Source organism: Ursus americanus, chromosome 1 (assembly GCF_024610735.1).
Source record: "Ursus americanus isolate L20-20 chromosome 1, mUrsAme1.1.p, whole genome shotgun sequence".
Classification (NCBI taxonomy): domain Eukaryota; kingdom Metazoa; phylum Chordata; class Mammalia; order Carnivora; family Ursidae; genus Ursus; species Ursus americanus.
This window is the reverse complement of record NC_142127.1, coordinates 51,787,052-51,807,297: the sequence shown is the minus strand read 5'-3', so window position 1 is coordinate 51,807,297 and position 20,246 is coordinate 51,787,052. Positions and strand designations below refer to the sequence as shown.

Genomic DNA, 20,246 nt, shown 5'->3' with positions numbered 1-20,246 from the left:
ATAGACTTAATTTTTTTAAAGAAGTGTTAGGTTCAGAGAAAAATTGAGAGCACCCTGCCTGCACAAATCCATAGCCTCTCCTGTTATCACCATCCTCTACAAGAGTGGTACATTTGTTATAATTTTTTTAAATATTTTATTTTTGAGTAATCTTTATACCCAACATGGGCCTCGAACTTAGAACCCTGTGATCAAGAGTTGGCGTGGTCCACCAACTGGGCTAGCCAGGCGCCCCGCATTTGTTACAATTGATCAACCTACACTGATCATTATCTCCCAAAATCCATCGTGTACATTAGGACTCACTCAGCATTGTACATTCCGTAGGTTTGAACAAAGGTATGATTTCATGTTTCCACCATTATGGTATCATACAGAGTAGTTTCACTGCCCTAGAAATTATGCCCTGTCTGTTCATCCCTCCCTTCCCTCTAGCCTCTGACAACCACTAACTTTTTACTGTCTCCGTAGTTTAAGCTTTTCCTGAAGATCATGTAGTTGGAACCTTACAGTATGTAGCCTTTTCAGATTGGCTTCTTTCACTTAGTAATATACACTGAAGTTTCCTCCTCATGACTTCATAGCTTATTTCTTTTTAGTGCTAAATAATATTCCATTATCTGGATGTACTGCATATTATTGATCTAATGGACATCTTGGTTGCTTCTAAGTTTTGGCAGTTATGAATAAAGCTGCTATAAAATCCACGTGCAGGTTTTTGTGTGGTCATAAGTTTTCACCTCCTTTCCATAAACACCAAGGAGCATGATTGTTGGATAGTGTGGTAAGAGTATGTTTAGTTTAATAAGAAACCGGCAAACTATTTTCTAAAGTAGCCATACCATTTTTACATTCCCATCAACAATGAATGAAAGTTCCTGTTATCCACATCCTCGCCAGCATTTAACATTATCAATGTTAGGAATTTTGGCCATTATAGGAGGTGTGTACTAGTATCTTATTGTTTTATTTTGCATTTCCCTGATGGTATATGGTGCATCACATCTTTTCATATGCTTATTTGCCGTCTGTGTATCTTCTTGGTGAGGTGTCTGTTAAGGCCTTTGGCCCATTTTTTAAATTGGGTTGTTTTTAATGCTGAGTTTTAAGAGTTCTTTGTATATTTTAGATAATAGTCCTTTACCAGATGTGTCTCCTGCAACTGTTTTTTCCCCAGTCTGTTGCCTGTCTTTTCATTTTCTTGATCAGGTGTTTTTTTAGCAGCTTTATTGAGTTAAAATTTACATACCATACAGTTCATGCCTTAAAGTGTACAATTCAGTGGTTTGAATTTGTATACTCACAAGAGTTGTACATCCATCGCCATAATTAATTTTAGAATATTTTCATTACCCCAAAGGGAAACCCCTCAGCCCTTCACCTTCCAGCTCCTATTCTCCCCAAGCCCTGGGCAGCCACTAATCAACTTTCTACTTTTTTGGTAGATTGCCTATTCCAGACATCTCATAAATGAAATCATACAGTATGTAGCAAAGAAGGTAGATTTAGTATCATTTTCTTTGCCTTTAAATTTCACACTTACACAATTAAAATTGCCTTTCTTCTACCCACCATCCCAAACACTTAACATCCAGTGTCCTCTTCCTGTGGAGTCTAGGCACATCACCCTCCTTGCGCATCAATTATGCACAGAGTATTGTTAACTAGGGAAGCTCATCTAAGCCAGAGTTTTTATTAGGGCTTATTTACAAAGTCATGATTGATTAACTTATTAGCTGTATAGCTGAACTCCTCTCTAGTTCCTCTCCCTTCTCCAGAGGTCAGGCTAATGTCATGTGACTCAAAGCCCCAACCCTCTAATTACATGGCTAGTCTTTCTGGTGTGGCCAGCCCTGTCCTGACTCATCTCCTTAGCATAACCTATCTAGGCACTCACTGTGAGTCAACTCAATATAAGCTATCAGGTCCCATCATGAATAACAGACACTCCTATCACTCAAGAAATTTCAAGGTTCTATAAGATACCTAGGAAATATCTAACCAAAGAGGTAAAAGATGTGTTCTCTGAAAACTATAGAACATTTACAAAAGAAATTGAAGATGACACAAAGAAATGGAAGAACATTCCATGCTCATGGATTAGAAGAACAAATATGTTAGAATGTTTGTACTACCCAAAGTAATCTACACATTTAACGCAATCCCTATCAAAATACCACCAGCATTTTTCACAGAGCTAGAACGAACAATCCTAAAATTTGTATGGACGCAGGAAAGACCTCAAATAGCCAAAGTTAATCTTGAAAGAGAAAAGCAGGGCGCCGGGGTAGCGCAGTCATTAAGCCTCTGCCTTTGGCTCAGGGCGTGATCCCGGCATTCTGGTATCGAGCCCCACATCGGGCTCCTCCACTAGGAGCCTGCTTCTTCCTCTCCCACTCCCCCTGCTTGTGTTCCCTCTCTCACTGGCTGTCTCTGTCAAATAAATAAATAAATCTTTAAAAAAAAAAAAAGAAAAAGAAAAGCTGGAGGCATCACAATTCCGGACTTCAAGCTATATTACAAAGCTGTAGTGATCGAGACAGTATGGTATTGGCACAAAAACAGACCCGTAGATCAGTGGAACAGAATAGAAAACCCAGAAACTGACCCACACTATATTGTCAACTAATCTTTGACAAAGCAGGAAAGAATATCCAATGGAAAAAAGATGGTCTCTTCAACAAATGGTGTTGGTAAAACTGGACAGCCACATGCGAAGAATGAAACTGCATCACTTTCTTACATCATACACAAAAATAAATTCAAAATGATGGAAGACCTAAATGTGAGACCGGAAACCATCAAGATCCTAGAGGAGAACACAGCAACCTTTTTGACCTGGCCATAGCAACTTCTTACGAGACACATCTCTGGAGGCACAGGAAACAAAAGCAAACATGAACTATTGGGACTTCATCAAGATAAAAACTTCTGCACAGTGAAGGAAACAATCAACAAAATTAAAAGGCAACCTTGGGCTTCTGGGTGGCTCAGTCAGTTAAGCGTCCAACTGTTGGTTTCAGCTCAGGTCATGAGATTGAGCTCCACGTCAGGCTCTGTACTCAGTGTGGAGTCTGCTTGTCCCTCTGCTTCCCCTTCTGCGACTCCCCTCACTTGAGTTCACACACACACACACACACACACACACATACACATGCATGCTGTCTCTCAAAAAAAAAAAAAAAAAGGAAAAAAGAAATTTCAAAGATTTAGAGCCTCCCTCCCAGGAACTGGGGACAGAGTCCAGCCAAGGTCTTTATTAATTACACAGCAGTTGTATTTTCATTTAGTTCAAAATATTTAAAAATTTCTCATGAGACTTATTCAACCCATGTGTTATTTAAAAGTGTGTTGTTTAATCTCCAAATACTTTTTCTGACTGTCTTTGTGTTATTTTCTAGTTTAATTCCATTTGGTCTGAGAGCATTGTTTGTATGATTTCTGTTCTTTTGCATTTGTTAAGGTATGTTATATAGCCCAGAATGTGGTCTGTCTTGGTGAATGTTCCTTATGAGTTTGAGAAGAATGTATACTCTGCTGTTGTTGGATAAGGTATTCTATAGATGTCAACTAGATCCAGTTGAAGGATAGTGTTGTTCAATTCAACTATATCCTGATTTTTTTTGCCCACTGGATCTGTCCACTTCTGATAGCGGGGCATTGAAATCTCCAACTGGAGTAGTGGATTTGTCTATTTCTAAAAACATTTCTATCAGTTTTTGCCTCATACTTTGATGCTCTGTTGTTAGATGCATACACATTAGGAATTGTTATGTCTTGTGGAGAATGAACCCCTTTTTTATTGTGTAATTGTCTCTTCATCCTTGCTTGGTTTGAAATCTGATTTGTCTGAAATTAATATGGATACTCCAGCTTTATTTTATTATTGCTAGCATTGTATATCTTTCTCCATCACTTTAATCTATCTGTATCTTTATATATGTGGATACATAAAGATATATATATATATAAAATATTTTATTTTGTATTTATTTGACAGAGAGAGAGTGAGCGAGCAGAAGCAGGGGGAGCAGCAGAAGGAGAGGGAGAAGCAGGCTGTGTGCCAAGCAGGGAGCCCAATGCGGGGCTCAATCCCAGGACCACGGGATCATGACCCAAGCCAAAGGCAGACACTCAACTGACTGAGCCGCCCAGGTGCCCCTGTGTTTTTATATTTAAAGTAGGTTTGTTGGGATATCTGGTTGGCTCAGTCAGTAGAGCGTGTGGCTCTTGATCTCAGGACTGTGAGTTCAAGCACCACACTGGACATAGAAACTGCTTTTAAAATAAAAAAAAAAAAAAGTGGGTTTGTTGTAGACAACATGTAGTTGGTTCTTATGTATGTAATATTATATTTCTTATTGACATAATTGGGTTATGGTCTATTATAATTATTTTCTATTTGTTGTCCTTGTTATTTTATTTTTTTGTTCTGCTCTTTTTCTGCTTTCTCTGGCTTAATTAATAATTTTATATGATTCCATTTTCTCTCAGCGTATCAGTTGTACTTATTTTTATTTTATTTATTTATTTGAGAGAGGGAGAGAGGGAAAGGGAGAGCTGGAGCAGGGGGAGAGGGAGAAGCAGGCTCCCCACTGAGCAAGGAGCCAGATGCAGGGCTCGATCCAGGACCTGAGCTGAAGGCAGGCACTTAACCGACTGAGCCACCCAGGAGCCCCTGTACTTATTTTATTTTATTTTATTTTATTTTATTTTATTTTATTTTATTTTATTTTATTTTATTTTATTTTATTTTATTTTAGTGGTTGCTCTAGAATTTGCAGTATGCACTTACAACTAGTTTAAGTTGACTTTCAAATACCACTGTACCACTTCACAAGTAGTACCAGTACTTGCTAACAGAGTAAACCAGCTCCTATTATATAATACAATTCCTTTTTCTGTCCCTTTTAACATTGCTGTCATACGTTTATTCATAAGCTATAATCATCTAATATATTGTTGCTATTATCATTTCAAACAACATATTATGTTAGATCAGTTAATAAGAAAAAATATTTTTTTTAAGATTTTATTTATTTATTTATTTATTTGAGATAGAGAGAGTGGGCGAGAGAACCGGAGCAAGGGAGCAGAGGGAGAGGGAAAAGCAGGCTCACACGGGGCTCAATCCCAGGACCCTGGGATCATGACCTGAGCCAAAAGCAGATGCTTAACTGACTGAGGCACCCAGGTGCCCCAAGAAAAAATATTTTATCTTTTATTTTCAAATGCTCTTTATGTAGATCCAGATTTCTGATCTGTGTCATTTTCCTTCTCTCTGAAGAACATCTTTTAATCTTTCTTGCAAGGCAGGTCTGCTGGTGACAAGTTCCTCAATTTTGGTTTGTCTTTAAGAAAGTCTTTATTTCTCCTTCACTTTTGAAGGACAGTTGCACTGGTTACAGAATTCAGTGTTGGTAGGTTTATCTTTCAACACTAAAGACTTTACTCTCCTGTTGCTTGCATGGTTTTTTAAGAGAAGCATGATGTAATTTTTATCTCTGTTCCTTTCCAGGTAAGGGTTCCCCCTCCCCCACCCTGGAATCTTTCAAGATTTTCTCTTTGTCTTTGATTTTCTGCAGTTTGATTATGTTATAGGTGAAGATTTTTTGGTATTTATCATGCTTGGTGATCTCTGAGCTTCCTGAATCTGGTTTGTTGTCGATCATTAGTCTTGGGAACTCTCATCCATTTCAGATATTTCTTCTTTTCTCTCTCTTATCTCTTCTCCTTCTGATATTGCTGTTGTGTATATGTTGTACCTTTTGTAACTGTCCCACAATTTTTGAACATTCTGGTTTCTTTTCTTTTTCTTTCTTTTTTTTTTTTTTTGTTTTCTTTCCCTTTGCTTTCAGTTTGAGAAGTTTCTATTGACATATAAAGCTCTCTGCTTCTTTCCTCAGCCATGTCCAGTCTACTGATGAGCTCATCAAAGGCATTCTTCATTTCTGTTAATGTTTTTTGCTTCTAGCATTTCCTTTAGAGTTTCTTAGAGTTTCTATCTCTCTTTATATTACCCATCTATTTTTAATGTTGTCCATTTTGTCCATTAGAGCCTTTAGCATATTAGTCTTATTTTAAATTCCCAATCAGGTAAGTCCAGAATTTCCATCATAGCTAAGTCTGATTCTTATGCTTAATTTGTCTTTTAACGTACTTGTTATTTTTTGTTGTAAGCTAGACACGAAGTATCAAGTAGATGAAACTGAGGTAAATAGGTCTTTAGCGTGAGGTCTTACGTTTATCTGGCTAGGAGCTAGGTTGTATTTACAATTTGCTTAGCTATAGATGTCAGGGGCTTAAATTTCCTCTCGTGTCCTTGTTTTTGTCTCCCCTGTTATCTTCTGGTTCCCCTACAGACTGCTTCTTTATAACATATAATAGTCTAAGCCTTGCTTCAGTTGTAATCTCCTCTTGTTATACAGGAGCCCTGTTGATGTGGTGGTAAGATACAGGGAAAGGGGAATCATTCAATAATCCTATGACTAAGTCTCATTCTTTTCTTTTTTAAGGTTTAGTTTTATTTATTTATTTAAGTAATTGCTACACCCACCATGGGGCTCAAACTCATGACCCTGAGATCAAGAGTTCCATGCTCCTCCAACTGAGCCAGCCAGGCGCTCCGAAGTCTCACCCTTTTAGTGAGCCTATGCCCCTGGCCTGTAACCTTCACAAGTGCTTCTCAGCTTTTTTTCCCTACTTCTCAGCTTCCTTTTTTCCACGTAGGTTAGGCTCTGGTAAAATGGTTTCCCTCGAGAGTGAGCATGTGTTCAGGACAACAAAATGCTCTGGGCATATTTCAGAATGGTTACTGTTCCCTTCTTCCTCTTGGAAGGTAAATATAAGGGGATTATATTCACAGTGAGAACCTGATGAAGCTCCTGAAAGTAAAACTCATAAAAGTGTTTTTAGTTCTCAAGCTAGTCCTTGCTCAGTCCAACAATTGTATATTATTCTTTTAAGGATTTCTAATAGTTACTGACTGCATTGGTGGTTTCTGGTCGTGTTAAACTGTGACTCTTTGTATCGCCTGTCTCTCGTGTTTTGGGGGCAGTGTTTATCCTGTGGCCTCAATTCTCTAATACCTCTAAGAAGATTTGTTGATTTTCAGTTTTTTCAGCTCTTTGTTGTTGTAAGGATGGGAGGACTTTCAAGCTCTTTATATATATTGTACCAAAATCTAGAAGTTGTTAGAGCAACATGATAGTGAATAAACATTGAGTCTAAATTTATTAACATTAGTTTCATATTGTACTAATTATTTGACTTTTGGTTTTTTAGGCTTAAGTTGCTATATATTTAAAGTCGTTCTACCATTTTTTTTAACTTAGTTAAAATTTTTAAAATATTTGGAACTGACTTCATATAATATGGCAAATTTCACATTTTTAATGAAAGTAAATTTCAAATTCAACAGAGTGCTACTGGATAGTTTTGACATATACAAAATTTATTTTTCTGTATAATGCCTCACTCTCAGAACCAGTCATACCACAAATGGCTAAAATGGTGTTAGGTAGGTACGTTTCACATGTCTCTACGAGTCCTGTTTACACCGTAGTTTTTAGTGTTTCATTCAGTATGAAAATGAATAAATAGCTTAAATTGAGGAAAGTATTATTTTACACTTACTACAAAGATTTGTCTGTGAATGCTCTTTTCCTTACCTAATTTTCCCTCTTGATTGAATTTCCTTGAAGGATGTTACACTAAACCATAGCACTGATAGAAGTTTTCTGCAACAGAGCTTCCACATGCTGCTCTTCCGTCTTTTCATCAGCCTTTTTTTTTTTTTTAAGATTTATTCATTTATTTTAAAGAGAGCGAGAGAGCATGAGCATGCACGCGTGAGAGAGCAGGTAGGAGGGGTAGAGTTAGAGAAACCCAACCAGACTCCACGCTGAGCCTGATGTGGGTCTCAATCCCATGACCCTGAGATCACCACCTGAGCCAAAACCAAGAGTTGGACACGCAACTGACTAAACCACCCAGGCACCTCTTCATCAGCTTTTTATGTTGAAAACAGTTTGTCATTTGAGAATATGTTTGGGAAATTTCACAAAATAATTGTCTGATCATAAGCTTTGCTAGAAAGATACCTAGGAGCATGCTAGAGGGACTTTCTGTAGAAAGATAATAAACTCAGTTGCCCATCTGTCAAATCTCCCTTGAATCTGTTACAGAGTTCCTTATGCAACTCCTTGAAGAATTTGAATCCTACCAGCATAGCTACTAAGATAAACCTACATCTGATGGCAGAATTTTTGTTTAATTCTCCAACATAATTCTACTGCAGAAAAAGTATTTGTGTTACCAGAATCTTATTAAAGCTAAACTCCTGGGAGTACCTGGCTGGCTCAGTCAGTAGAGCATGCAACTCTCAGGGTCATGACTTCAAGCCCACACTGGGTGTGGAGCCTACTTTAAAAAAAAAAAGAGCTAAACTCCTAAAATAGGCAGATATAAAACTAATAAAGGATTGATTTCAAAATAAGGAAGTGAAGTTAGGCACCATTTCTCTCCTTCATGTAATTGATCAGTCAGGAACCAATTTTTTTTTTTTTTTTTTTTTTTTTAGTGCATGTGGAAGCTAATTAGCTGAAAAGAAATATTGACCTATTAAAGAGATAATTCAGTAAAACTTGTCAAGTCACGGTGCTTCAGAGGTCAAAATGGTGCTCTTGATGAATACTTTAAATTTTGGCTGTTTTATTTAAGTGATTACCAATGGTTAAGGCATTTCTGACTATTTATAAACACTATTATAATTCAGTGATTAAATTTGTTGTTACAGTGGCTAGGCCTTGAAATTCCAGTGACATTAACAAATTAATTGTAATCCCGTTCTATCAGTAAATGACTCTGATCTGTGTTAAAGGCGTGCGTGGGGCAATGGGGGCTACGCTTTCCATAATCTCTAAGGGGTATTACGATTCTCAGATCATAGTCATAACTCTCCTTTACATGATTCTTCCTATTAACATCATTCCATCTACTCAAGGTCTGCCAGCTTCAAGTAAAGGAAATTAGCTAGTGATTACCTGGAAAAGGAAAATGAATGAAATGTAGTCCACCTAGTAAATATTAATTCTGCTACACAAACCAAACTTAATGAAGTTAACAACCTTTATCATGTTCCACTCACTTAGAATGCCCTATTTTTTACCTTTTCCTGAATCGTATGAGAGTTTGAAAATCAAGCTCAGTTTCTTGTTCTTTCCTAGAAAATCTAAGCTTTTCTGAATTAGGAACTGTATCTTATCTTAGTATCCCAATGCCTTGCACAATATACGTGCTTAGCAAATAACAGTTTAGTGATTGTATGGAAAGGTTTTGCTAACTATTACAAACACTGTTTATCATCTTCTCTGAATAGATCTCATAACAGATTTACAGTTTATATTTTTCCTGTTCTTTGATATAAACTAGTGTTCCCCAAAAGATTATAAGCTTGAAGGCAAAAACTAAGTTCTCCATTCTTCGGTCTCCAAGAGGCGTAATGAAATAAAATAATCTCAGTAATACATACTGATTTTTAAAATCACTTTCTATTTTATATAGTAGGGATGAATTAGTTGAAATTTCCTATGCCGGTCTCTCTCCATAGTTAGAGAGATATGTAATACGGAAATGTAGTGAGAGTCTATAATAACGTGCTCATTGAGTAATTACTGTTGACTGGTTTAAAATTTCGTGTGTAACTTTCTTTAAAATGCACTGGTCCTTAAGGGTAGAGTTTGAGTCTTACAGATGTATGTACCCGTGTAACCAATATCTCTGACAAGATACAGAGCACAGTATTGCCATAACCTAGGAAATACCCTTCTGTCCCTTGGCAGTCAGCCTCCTGTACCCACAGATACTGTTCTAATTTCTTTTTTTTTTTTTTAAGATTTTATTTATTTATTCGACAGAGATAGAGACAGCCAGCGAGAGAGGGAACACAAGCAGGGGGAGTGGGAGAGGAAGAAGCAGGCTCATAGCGGAAGAGCCTGATGTGGGGCTCGATCCCATGACGCCGGGATCACGCCCTGAGCCGAAGGCAGACGCTTAACCGCTATGCCACCCAGGCACCCCCTAATTCCTAATCTCATATTGTTAGTTTTACCTGTTCATGAACTTCATATAAATGGAATCATATGGTATGTATTTTTTGTGTCTGATTTCCTTGACTCAGCATAATCTTTTTGAGGTTCATGGATGAATAATTTCCGAGAGCTCTCGTATTTTCTCTCAGGGGCATTCATATACTTCAGACTTAAAACATGGGCTAACTTCTAATACTTCATGTTCATCACAGCACAAATGATTTTTCTTAGTCCTCTATAGACTGTGAATTCACTTTATTATCACTGGATGTATCATCAGTAAAATATTTGCTTATAATTTAAGTTGAAGATATAATCAAATGTAGGTCATATATTTTTAACTATTAATTCTGTTAGGGGAAGATTGTTCTTAATAAATAGTGTTCTTTACTGGCATACAATAAGAGAAGTTTTATTTTTCCTTGTTTTTGTGGATTTTCTAGACATGTAGACAAAAATGAAATGTTTAATTTTTCCTTTACATTGTATGTTTTAATATAGATCAAATTAGCTGTCTTCAGTATGAACTTGGGATAAGGGCAATAAGAAACCCTATTGTTTCCAGCCTCCACTAAGCTGAACTGGCAGTGTGTCAGGAAAATTCCCAGTATGGAGCAGTTTTATTACAATTCAGTACAATGGGTTCTTGCATAACCTTTAGAAAATCATACATAAAACATTCTCATCTATATAAATAAAAATCACCCACACACTTTATTAATAGCTTTGTTCACTTTTTCCCTGGGACTTGTGCTGCATGTTCTTACTGTGCCCCCTTTTTCAGGCTTTTTTTAAGATAACTTTCTATAAGCTTTCTTAAAAGCGAAAAGGTTAGGTAATATTAGGAATCATATATAAGATTCTTGATAATTCCCACTAGACCAGATCTCCCTCCCAGTCGTGTACTATAACTAGTGTCTCTATGTGTCCTTTCAACCTTTAGTAACAGGGAGTGGCTTTTTTACTAGATACAGTCAATTTAATTTTAGGAGAGAAAGAAGGTTGTAATTTCATGGAAATAAGAATCATAATATATTTTATTTGTGATAATGTTTGGGGGTTTATTTTTAAACACATATTTTTAAGGTTCTACCACTGTCACCATGACTACATGGTAATAGCAAACATCCTGGGTTGAAGTCTCAGCCTTTTTTCCTTAGTCTATCTAGTTCATTAGCCAGAAATGTGTTTGTTTTAAGTGTCATTTTTCTAAATCTAAATTTAAGAAGATTTTCTGTGTATTCCTCCAAAGTGTATGGTATAAAATGCCAAAATAATTTAATAATAAGCCTCTAGCTCTAACTATGAACTTATAGAAACACAGTGACTAGAAGAACATATTTAAATGACACCACTATCCAGAATGTGGGAAATTTACAGGACAAATGGCCCCATTTTCTCAACAAATGAAAGCAGGTAGGGGGTGGGGGTGGTGAAATTTTTGTAGATTAAAACAGACTTAGTGTATGTGTCGCTTATGCCTCAATTGAAAGAGAGAGAGAGATTTAAGAGATACATGAACTAGATGCAGTGCGTGGACCTTGTTTGGATCCCAGCTGTGAAAAGATACTTTTGAGACAACCTGAATGTTGACTGGTTATCAGATGATATTTTTAAAATGTCAGTATGGACAGGTGTGATAAAGGTGTTAGGGTTTTGTTTTTAGAAATACTCCTTGTTTATTAGTGATTAAATACCAAAGTGATATATGAGATTTTATCTCTATCAAATAATATCTAGATTTATCAAATCTCTATCAATAACTCTATCAAAAAAGAAACAAAGGAAGTTGGAAGTGATAAATAAGATTGGCAAAATACCGATAATTGTCAAAGCTGTTGTGTAAGGAGTACATAGGGTTCATTTCATTATTCTCTCTAGGTTTGAAGGTTTTCACTGTATAAAGTTAAAATACACAATGAGAAGGAAAAAAATTGATTACCGCCTTATCTTTTTTAAGATTTTATTTCTGAATTTTAAAGAGAAAAGCAAGCGAACAGGGGGAAGCGCAGAGGGGAAGGGAGAGGGAGAGAGAATCTGAAGCAGACTCCATGCTCAGCATGAAGCCTGATGCAGGGCTCACTCTCATGACCCCAAGATTGAAATCAACAGAAGCTTAACCTGGCTGAGTCATCCAGGCGCCTCTACCACTTCATTCATTCATTCATTCATTCATTCATTCATTTTTAAGATTTGTTTATTTTAGAGAGTGAGAGAGAGAGAGCACCAACAGGAGGGGGAGAGGGAGTCCCAAGCAGACTCTGCACTGAGCCCAGGTCTGACACAGGAAGTTGATCTCACGACCCTGAGATCACCACCCAAGCGGAAACCAAGAGTTGGGAGCTTAACTGACTGTGCCACCCAGACTCCCCGTCACCACTTTAATAACAAACAAAACTATATTCACTTTAGGCATAGCAGATACTTTCAGCAAACAGTATCATCCCATAAGTTAAATTAGTGTGTTAAATTTAGGGGAAGGAGGAAAAGGCATTTGTAATACAGCCTTACCTACTGTACAGTTTAGTGCCCTCCCTTCTCTGGCTAAATACCATGAAACTGTAGAATATTTCATTTGAAAAGAGTGAGGAACTGAAAGGAAGATATATCTGTCCTTCAGAAGAGCGGATGGACCTAGTGCTAGCAGTGAAACCCAACTGTCTTTGCCTTCACCATTCACCTTTCTTCTCCTGTGGGGTTTGTGGGAGTCACTTGGGACTGCTGTCTAATTGTGAAGTCAGTGATGTGGCCTTTCTCATAGCCAGAACTTTGACTTCCTGTATTATCCTCTGAAAAAACATCTATTTTACTATGGAATATTTTTTACCTTCCATTATTTTTGCTTAGTTCTATAAAAATGAATGTTCTAAATGAATAGATTAGGCCCTTTACAAACACAATTTTGTACAACATAATTCGCCTTCTGGGATTTTTTTTTTTTCCCTGAGACACTGACTTCATGGTATTTTTCTAGTAGAAAATAGTCTAGGTCTAATTGGGACATCGAACTGAATACCATAGTCAAAATCAGTATTCTGATGCTTACCCATATCACAGCAAAGAGTTGGCAGAATTAGTGAATGTTGAAAACGGTTTCTTCAGTGGATCTGCTTTTCTAAGTCGTAACATCGGTTTTCATGCTATGGAGGCTTAACCCAGATTGACTGAAATGATCTAGAAAGGAGCCCTCATAAAACAAAAGCCCCTTTCCTGAATTCTCTAGAATTATTCAACCATAGCAAATCTAAGAGCAAACCAAACATTTCCTGAGCCCCAAATCCAGCTGTAATTTAAATTATGAAGGCACTATACGTGAAAGTAGTCATTTTGCATTTTGAATATATTTGTAAAATCTATTTTTTCAACATATCTGTATAATCTATTATATCAACTAAATTTTTAGTTCTCAGAAAGCTGGAGTCACTTCTGTCAATTTAACTCTTCATAGCCACTGTCACAATAAAGGGAAAGTATAAAGATATCTTGCTAAATATATCTTAATAAAACCTGACTTGTCACATCTTCTAAACCCGGAACTTTTGATGATAGAAGAAGGTTTCAGTATAAGAATATATGAATAAGGGAGGGGGGGTTGGGGGAATGGGATAACTGGGTGATGGACATTAAGGAGGACGCGTGATGTAATGAGCACTGGGTGTTATATAAGACTGATGAATCACTGACCTCTACCTCTGAAACTAATAATACATTATATGTTAATTAATTGAATTTAAATAAAAATACTCAAAAATAAATAAAATATGCCAGCTAAAAAAAATAAAATGTGTTGCCAACATTAAGGAAAAGGCCGTATTGGGAAATAGTTTAAATATAATAGATGTTTTCTGAAGAGCCTGTAGGCTATCCACTCCTTTAGATTAATGCTTCCCACAGTGATTTGTTTCTCTAGTTTACTCCCTTGAACATAGTTAAACAAAAAAATAAATAAAATCATATTGTATTATTTTAGAAAAAGAATATATTAATAAGACTGGGTTTTGAAAAATATTACTCTAAAAGCATTTTTTAAATTATAAAGAATATGTCATAAAATAATCATAAGCGTTTTACAGCTACTGGCAAAAATAATAATATTACTGTTTATTGAATACTATTTGTCAGGTGGTTCCCTCAGTATTTAGTCTTAGAGTGTGGGGGTATATGCCAAGCATACATACTACAGAGTTCACTTGAGGTTTTGGAGCAATATAAATGCTGCAAGAATCCTGTTTGGTTCATAATCTGTATAGCCTGTTAGACTGGCTAAAGGGAGATCATTTTCTTGAAGTAGTTAACCACTATAATGAAAATGTAAAAAGCATGGGTTTTTTTAAACTTCTTATTCAAATTACCCATCTTTTGATTAAATTAGTAACCTCGCATCATAATGGCCAAGCTCTTTGGCCCTTTACTGGAGTAGTTTTTATCCTTTTAGCGTGTTTGCTTTCTGCATTCATTTGACATCAAAAAAAGTTGTTAACAAGGAAATGTAGTTTTGACACTTCAGAAAACACATTTTCTACTTCATAAAATTATGTTCCTACTTTCAGTTGTTCTTGGTACTATGAACAGAATGGTAAAGCCCATAGATTCTAATAAAAGATGGTAACATACACCTGAACTCTTCCAACCAAACTTTTTAACCAAAGATGCTACTGACAAGTGGACAGATTTGAATTTTACTGGCTTTTGTTTTCCATGGTAACATGTAGGTGAATGTGCAAGTAACTAGTGAAAGACCAGTAAAACAGTGAAAAGAAAAATAGATGAAGTATTTAATCAAAAACTAAAGAATCTGCTTTTGAAGTTTCTCTGTCCCCCCACCCTCCCTTATGAATTCTTTATTGGCAGGAACTGTCTTATTCTTCTTTATATTCTGGATAGATTACCCAGGGTAGTTCATTTTAAGACAGTATAGATAATTTAGGCCAGAAACTTTAAATAGCTTCATGAAATGTCCTTATGTGCTACCTGTAGGGAAAACAAAATGAAACTGAAATATAATATGAAAGAAAGAGGAAAAGGTCTCTCCTTCCATATGGTAAATATAATAATGTTTGAGGGAAGAGCACAGACATTTTTTTAATTGTTTTTAATTGATCTATCTTTAGTCCATATTGTTTATCTTTAGTGTATACTATGGACCAAAAAGGACCTTGCTTTTCAGTTTGGGATTTTGCAGAAGTGGAAACAGCAGCTTGTAAAAAATACAACACACGCACACACAGCCAGCCTATAATTGTTTGTCACCAACCCCAAATGATAACAAGACATTTCAAACTCTGAGTGTATATATGGGAGGTTAACAGAAGTACTTAATAGTGACCCACAGTGTGCATGTGTGTGCATGCATGCATACGTGTGTGTGTGTGTGTGTGTGTGTGTGTGTGCTGTTGATAATTAGCAACCACATGGCAATATATTCAGTATTGGTATTTGATAAATAAGGATGACGAATTTTGAACGGGAAACTACAATAATAAATTGTTCATGTACCTTTAAAAGTATCTTTTTAAAATTGAATTCTTGCTGCGAGAATAACTATTAAAGTTTAATTGCAGTTTTTTACCATTTTTCTTTGATTTTATACTAAAAACTGCCAAGCAGATAACATCTAAATGTATCTTTTTCAATGTGACAAAGTTACATAAGAAGAGAATCCCCTAGCACATAAAGAAAAATGCAATTATTTTCTATTCTGAATCTCCAGACTGCTGTTTTAGAAAATCATATCTGATTATTTGCACAGCAGAAGATTATTGAGTTGATTTAGCTGTGATTTTACTTAACAAAGCTTCAACTGCATTCCTACTGTGGAGTCCAAAAAAGGTAGAGAGATATAAATGATACATTCAAACTGCGATTTTTGTGAACAGGGCCATCGATGCACCCCTCGGAGCTAATAGCGGAGATGAGAAACAGTGGGTTTGCACTGAAACGAAATGTACTGGGGAGAAACTTGACCGCAAATGATCCATCACAGGTAATGATCTTTTTATCGGTAAGCTGAAAATGTCTATAAATCTAAATGTGATTGCTTGTGAATTGCTACTTAATGTCTTCCAATATGCATATATCCATAGGAAAGCAAGATAGAGCAAAGAAAATGCCTAAAATGTATTTTGATTTTGATTCTTTATTATTTTAACCTAAATGAGAAATTGTTTTTAAACCTGTATTTTAATAAATGAAACTGCTCCTCTAGGTTTATGTGGATAAAATCTCTAACTAAACTGGTGATAAGGTTGTTTTTTTCCCTTCCTGCTAACTTACATTAGATAGAACCAATGAGAAGAAGTGTATGGAAGCAAACTCCTAAAAATTATAGAAAATATTTTAAACTTACTTAATTTGTTAAACTGTACATAGATCCAGAAAGTGGTTGCATTTGAAGGGTTGTAGATAATCCTAACGCAAACTCTTTTATTTAATGAGGAAACTGGAGCCCAGAGAAGTAAAGTGATTGCCCTTGTGGCTCATATGGTTGTTTAGAGACAGAACTGACACTAAAACCCAAACTCCCACTGGCGTAAGCTTGTGGTACACTGAAAAGAGGCACATTACTTTTCAAACACTGCTAGGGACTGTTCATATAACCTAAATAACCGTATATCTGTACTGTTTGATATATTGGTATATAGAGTTCATTATCGGGGACCCCTGAGTGGCTCAGTCGGTTAAGCGTCTGCCTTCAGCTCAGTCATGATCCCAAGGTCCTGGGATCCAGCTCTCCATCGGGCTCCCTGCTCAGTGGGGAGCCTGCTTCTCCTTCTCCCTCTGCCACTCCCCCTGCTTGTGCTCTCTCGCTCTCTGACTCTGTCAAATAAATAAATAGTAAATAAAGTTCATGATCTTCTTGGTTTTAACATTTCATTAAGTTAAAAATAAAATATTTAAACGTTTAAGTGTTTAAATTTCAAACTCAAGAGATGGAGAGTAGAAGCCATGCTATAAATGTTTTATCTGTGTTTTTCTGTCGTACTGTTCTTGGTAAAGTGTGTTGATTCTGACACAGCAGTTCTCTTAACCTCTTAGCGTGTTATGACCCTTCTTGGCAGGCGGACCACAAAACAGTTTTTCGTCCCCCACCCCCTACTTCCCAATCCAGGATGTCATACTCATCTATAATATGTCCCTACAACAAAATTTCTCACTTGTAAATATTTTCTTTCCCATCTGATAACTAATTTGTCTTGCAGTCTAGCGATTTATTGATGTCTTTCTTGATTCAGGAATATGTTGCAAGTGAAGGTGAAGAAGATCCAGAAGTTGAATTTTTAAAGTCGCTAACAACCAAACAAAAACAGAAACTTCTCAGGTAACTGAAAAGTGTATATTTAATGGATTCAACGGTTTTTTTCTTATATTTCATCTTAGTATCATATTTAACCCTGATCCTAAGAGCTTATGAAGCTACTTTAAACCATGCATCACATCTACTGATTTGTTCTTCAGCTATAGTAATACAATTTTGTCTTTCTTTCAATAATATGAAAATGAGCATAAGGTTATATACTCAGATTGTGGCCCAAAATCATTGTACTTTTCAGGACATTTAGTTCGGAAATAGCTTTATTTGTAGGTGTTACTTTCATAATAGATTTGTATATATCTTTGCACCCAGTTCTCATAAAATACTGTGGGCCATGCATTATTCTTTTTGTAAGATTTTATGAGGAATGCTGAAAAATGTTTAAATTTGAGGTAAACGTGAATCTTGTTAAACAGACTGTCTCTGGAGTAAAGAATCCAAGAAATGTCTGCTGAGTCCAATAGAGGGAGCTCATGATATTTCAGTATGTGGATTTTGAGAGTGGCTGGACAGAATCCTCAGTGAAGACATTTTCATTACAGAGTAACTCAAACACGTAAACAAGTTACTCTTCTAAGAATGTGAAGTACTCTTTAGAAATTCAGAATGCCATAATAGAATTGTCTTAATCTAATTAATTTGTAAATCTAAACAGTTGTTGAAAACTGAGTGTGATTATTTATATCACCAAAAAAAACCACAAAAAAATGTAAAGTGTATTCTTTTTTAGAATTTCTGGAGAATAGGCCCTTCAGTTTTGATAATGTAATATTGATTAGTATTTCCATATTTTAAAATAGCACATATCATTAATTTTTCATCTGATTATAGCTACATATTTGAGTTTACATTCGCATGTAACTAATGTTATAAAGCTTCCTTGAGGTCAGGATGACTGTTTATTTAGAGAGCTATATAAATTTTAAATTCTGATTCAGTAAGAATTTTTTTAATAGTCATTACTATTGAAGAAAGTATAGTGAGAGAATTGGCTTAATGCATTTAATTTTATGTGTGACGAATAATTTAAAAGAAAATTGTCATTTAATAAAGAATGCATTTATATTTGAATACCACCTTCAGTAATGTCGAAGAAAATATATTGTCTATTTAAAATTTTATATGTGTCAACAAAAGGACTATTTTTACGTAGTATGTTACTATTTTCCCAATAACAGGAAATTGGACCGGCTTGAGAAGAAAAAAAAGAAAAAGAAAAGAGATAGAAAAAAGAAAAAGCTTCAGAAGAGCAGAAGTAAACACAAAAAACATAAAAATAGGTCCCCCTCCTCCTCCTCTTCCTCCTCCTCCCCCTCCTCCTCCTCCTCTTCCAGTGAGACTTCAGAAAGCAGCAGTGAGAGTGACAACAAAGAAAAGAAAATACAAAAGAAGAAAAGAAAGAAAAATAAGTGTTCGGGGAATAACAAGAGTGATTCTGAAGAGAAGAACACGTCTAAGAAGAGAAAACTTCATGGAGAACTTTCTAGCAGTCACCATAACAAAGAAAAAGCCAAGGAAAAGCCTAGGTTTTTAAAACAAGAGAGTTCTAGAGAGAGTAGCAAATGGAGTCATTCTGATTCTGACAAAAAGTCCAGAAGCCATAACCAGAGCCCAGAGAAGAGAGGATCTGAAAGAAATGAGAGGAGCAGCAGGAGCCAGAGCAGGGATGAGAGGGGTAGGAGAAGCCGAAGCAGAAGTCACGGCAGTTACAAGCAAAGAGAAATAAGAAAGCGGCAACAGCGAAGTCCTAGTGAAGAGCGGGATGGAAGAAGTGACGCCAGAAGCCATGGCACAGATGGATACAGCAGAGGAAGGGTGCACAGAGAGAATCCAGGAGACAGGCATACTGGGGTGACGCAAAGAGAACGAAGCAGAAGTAGAGAGAATAAAGAGAGACTGTATGTGACAATTACCTGGGAATAAAAATATCTCCACTCCCTTATTGAGTACCTGTGGCAAGGGCTAAATTACATACTATTGTCTTTCTAATAAAAAAGCTATTTTAATTTTCCATTCCTGAAAACTCATATCAAATACAAAAACTACATGAGTCCTATAAGAATGAACTTTGCAAATATTTGTAAGTAATCTCTCTTGGGGCTGTAAAAATATTTTCTGCTGATGAATGTTTCTTGTGCCCTATACTAGATTAAAAACCCCATATAACTCTGTGACATTTTCTTTGTTCTGAAACATCATTAAAAGAATGACAGTACACTGAATGGGTATAATTTAATTTTTGTTGTTTTTTTCCTGTTCAAATGTATTACTTTTAAGATTTGAATTTACCTGAGGCAAAGTATAATCATTGTTGAAATTCTCTAGTATGAATTCAGTAGTGGATTTGATCACTGTTTCCTTAAGATGTTTAAACTCCCTTCCGGTGTTTTGTTCTATTTACGTTTGGATGACATATTAGTTTTCTGTGCTGCCAATTACCTCAAACTTCAGACAACACACATGCACAGTTCTGGAGATCAGAAGTCTGAACTGGATCTCACTGGGCTAAAATCAAGGTGTCAGCAGGATTGGTTCCTTCTGGAGGCTCTAGGAGAAAATCCATTTGCTTGCTTATTTCCAGCTTCTGAAGTCCACCTGCATTCCTTGGCTCCTGGCCCCTTCTTCCATCTTCAGAACTAACAAGGGTAAAGTTAAGTCCTCACATCTGATCACTCTGACGTTTTGATATTCTGCATCCTTCTTGCACTAATTTTAAGGACCCTCGTGATCAGATTGGGACACCAGAGATACTCCCTATGTTAAAATAAACTGATCGGCAGTCTTAATTCTATCTACAACCTTAATTCCCTTTGCCATGTAACCTAACATAGTCACAGTTCCAG

General features: G+C 36.2%; 1 protein-coding gene across 1 annotated transcript in view; it reads left to right on the top strand.

Moving 5' to 3' along the window:
* The window catches only part of CIRSR (corepressor of RBPJ and splicing regulator), a 38,235-nt gene extending 18,610 nt beyond the window's left edge, over window positions 1-19,625 (top strand). The window contains exons 8-10 of the mRNA XM_045800326.2: window positions 15,968-16,074; window positions 17,324-17,409; window positions 18,582-19,625. Coding sequence (XP_045656282.2) covers window positions 15,968-16,074; window positions 17,324-17,409; window positions 18,582-19,326 — 938 coding nt within the window. The 3' untranslated portion in view covers window positions 19,327-19,625. The remainder of the gene's footprint in view (window positions 1-15,967; window positions 16,075-17,323; window positions 17,410-18,581) is intronic.
* Window positions 19,626-20,246: the final 621 nt, after the last annotated feature.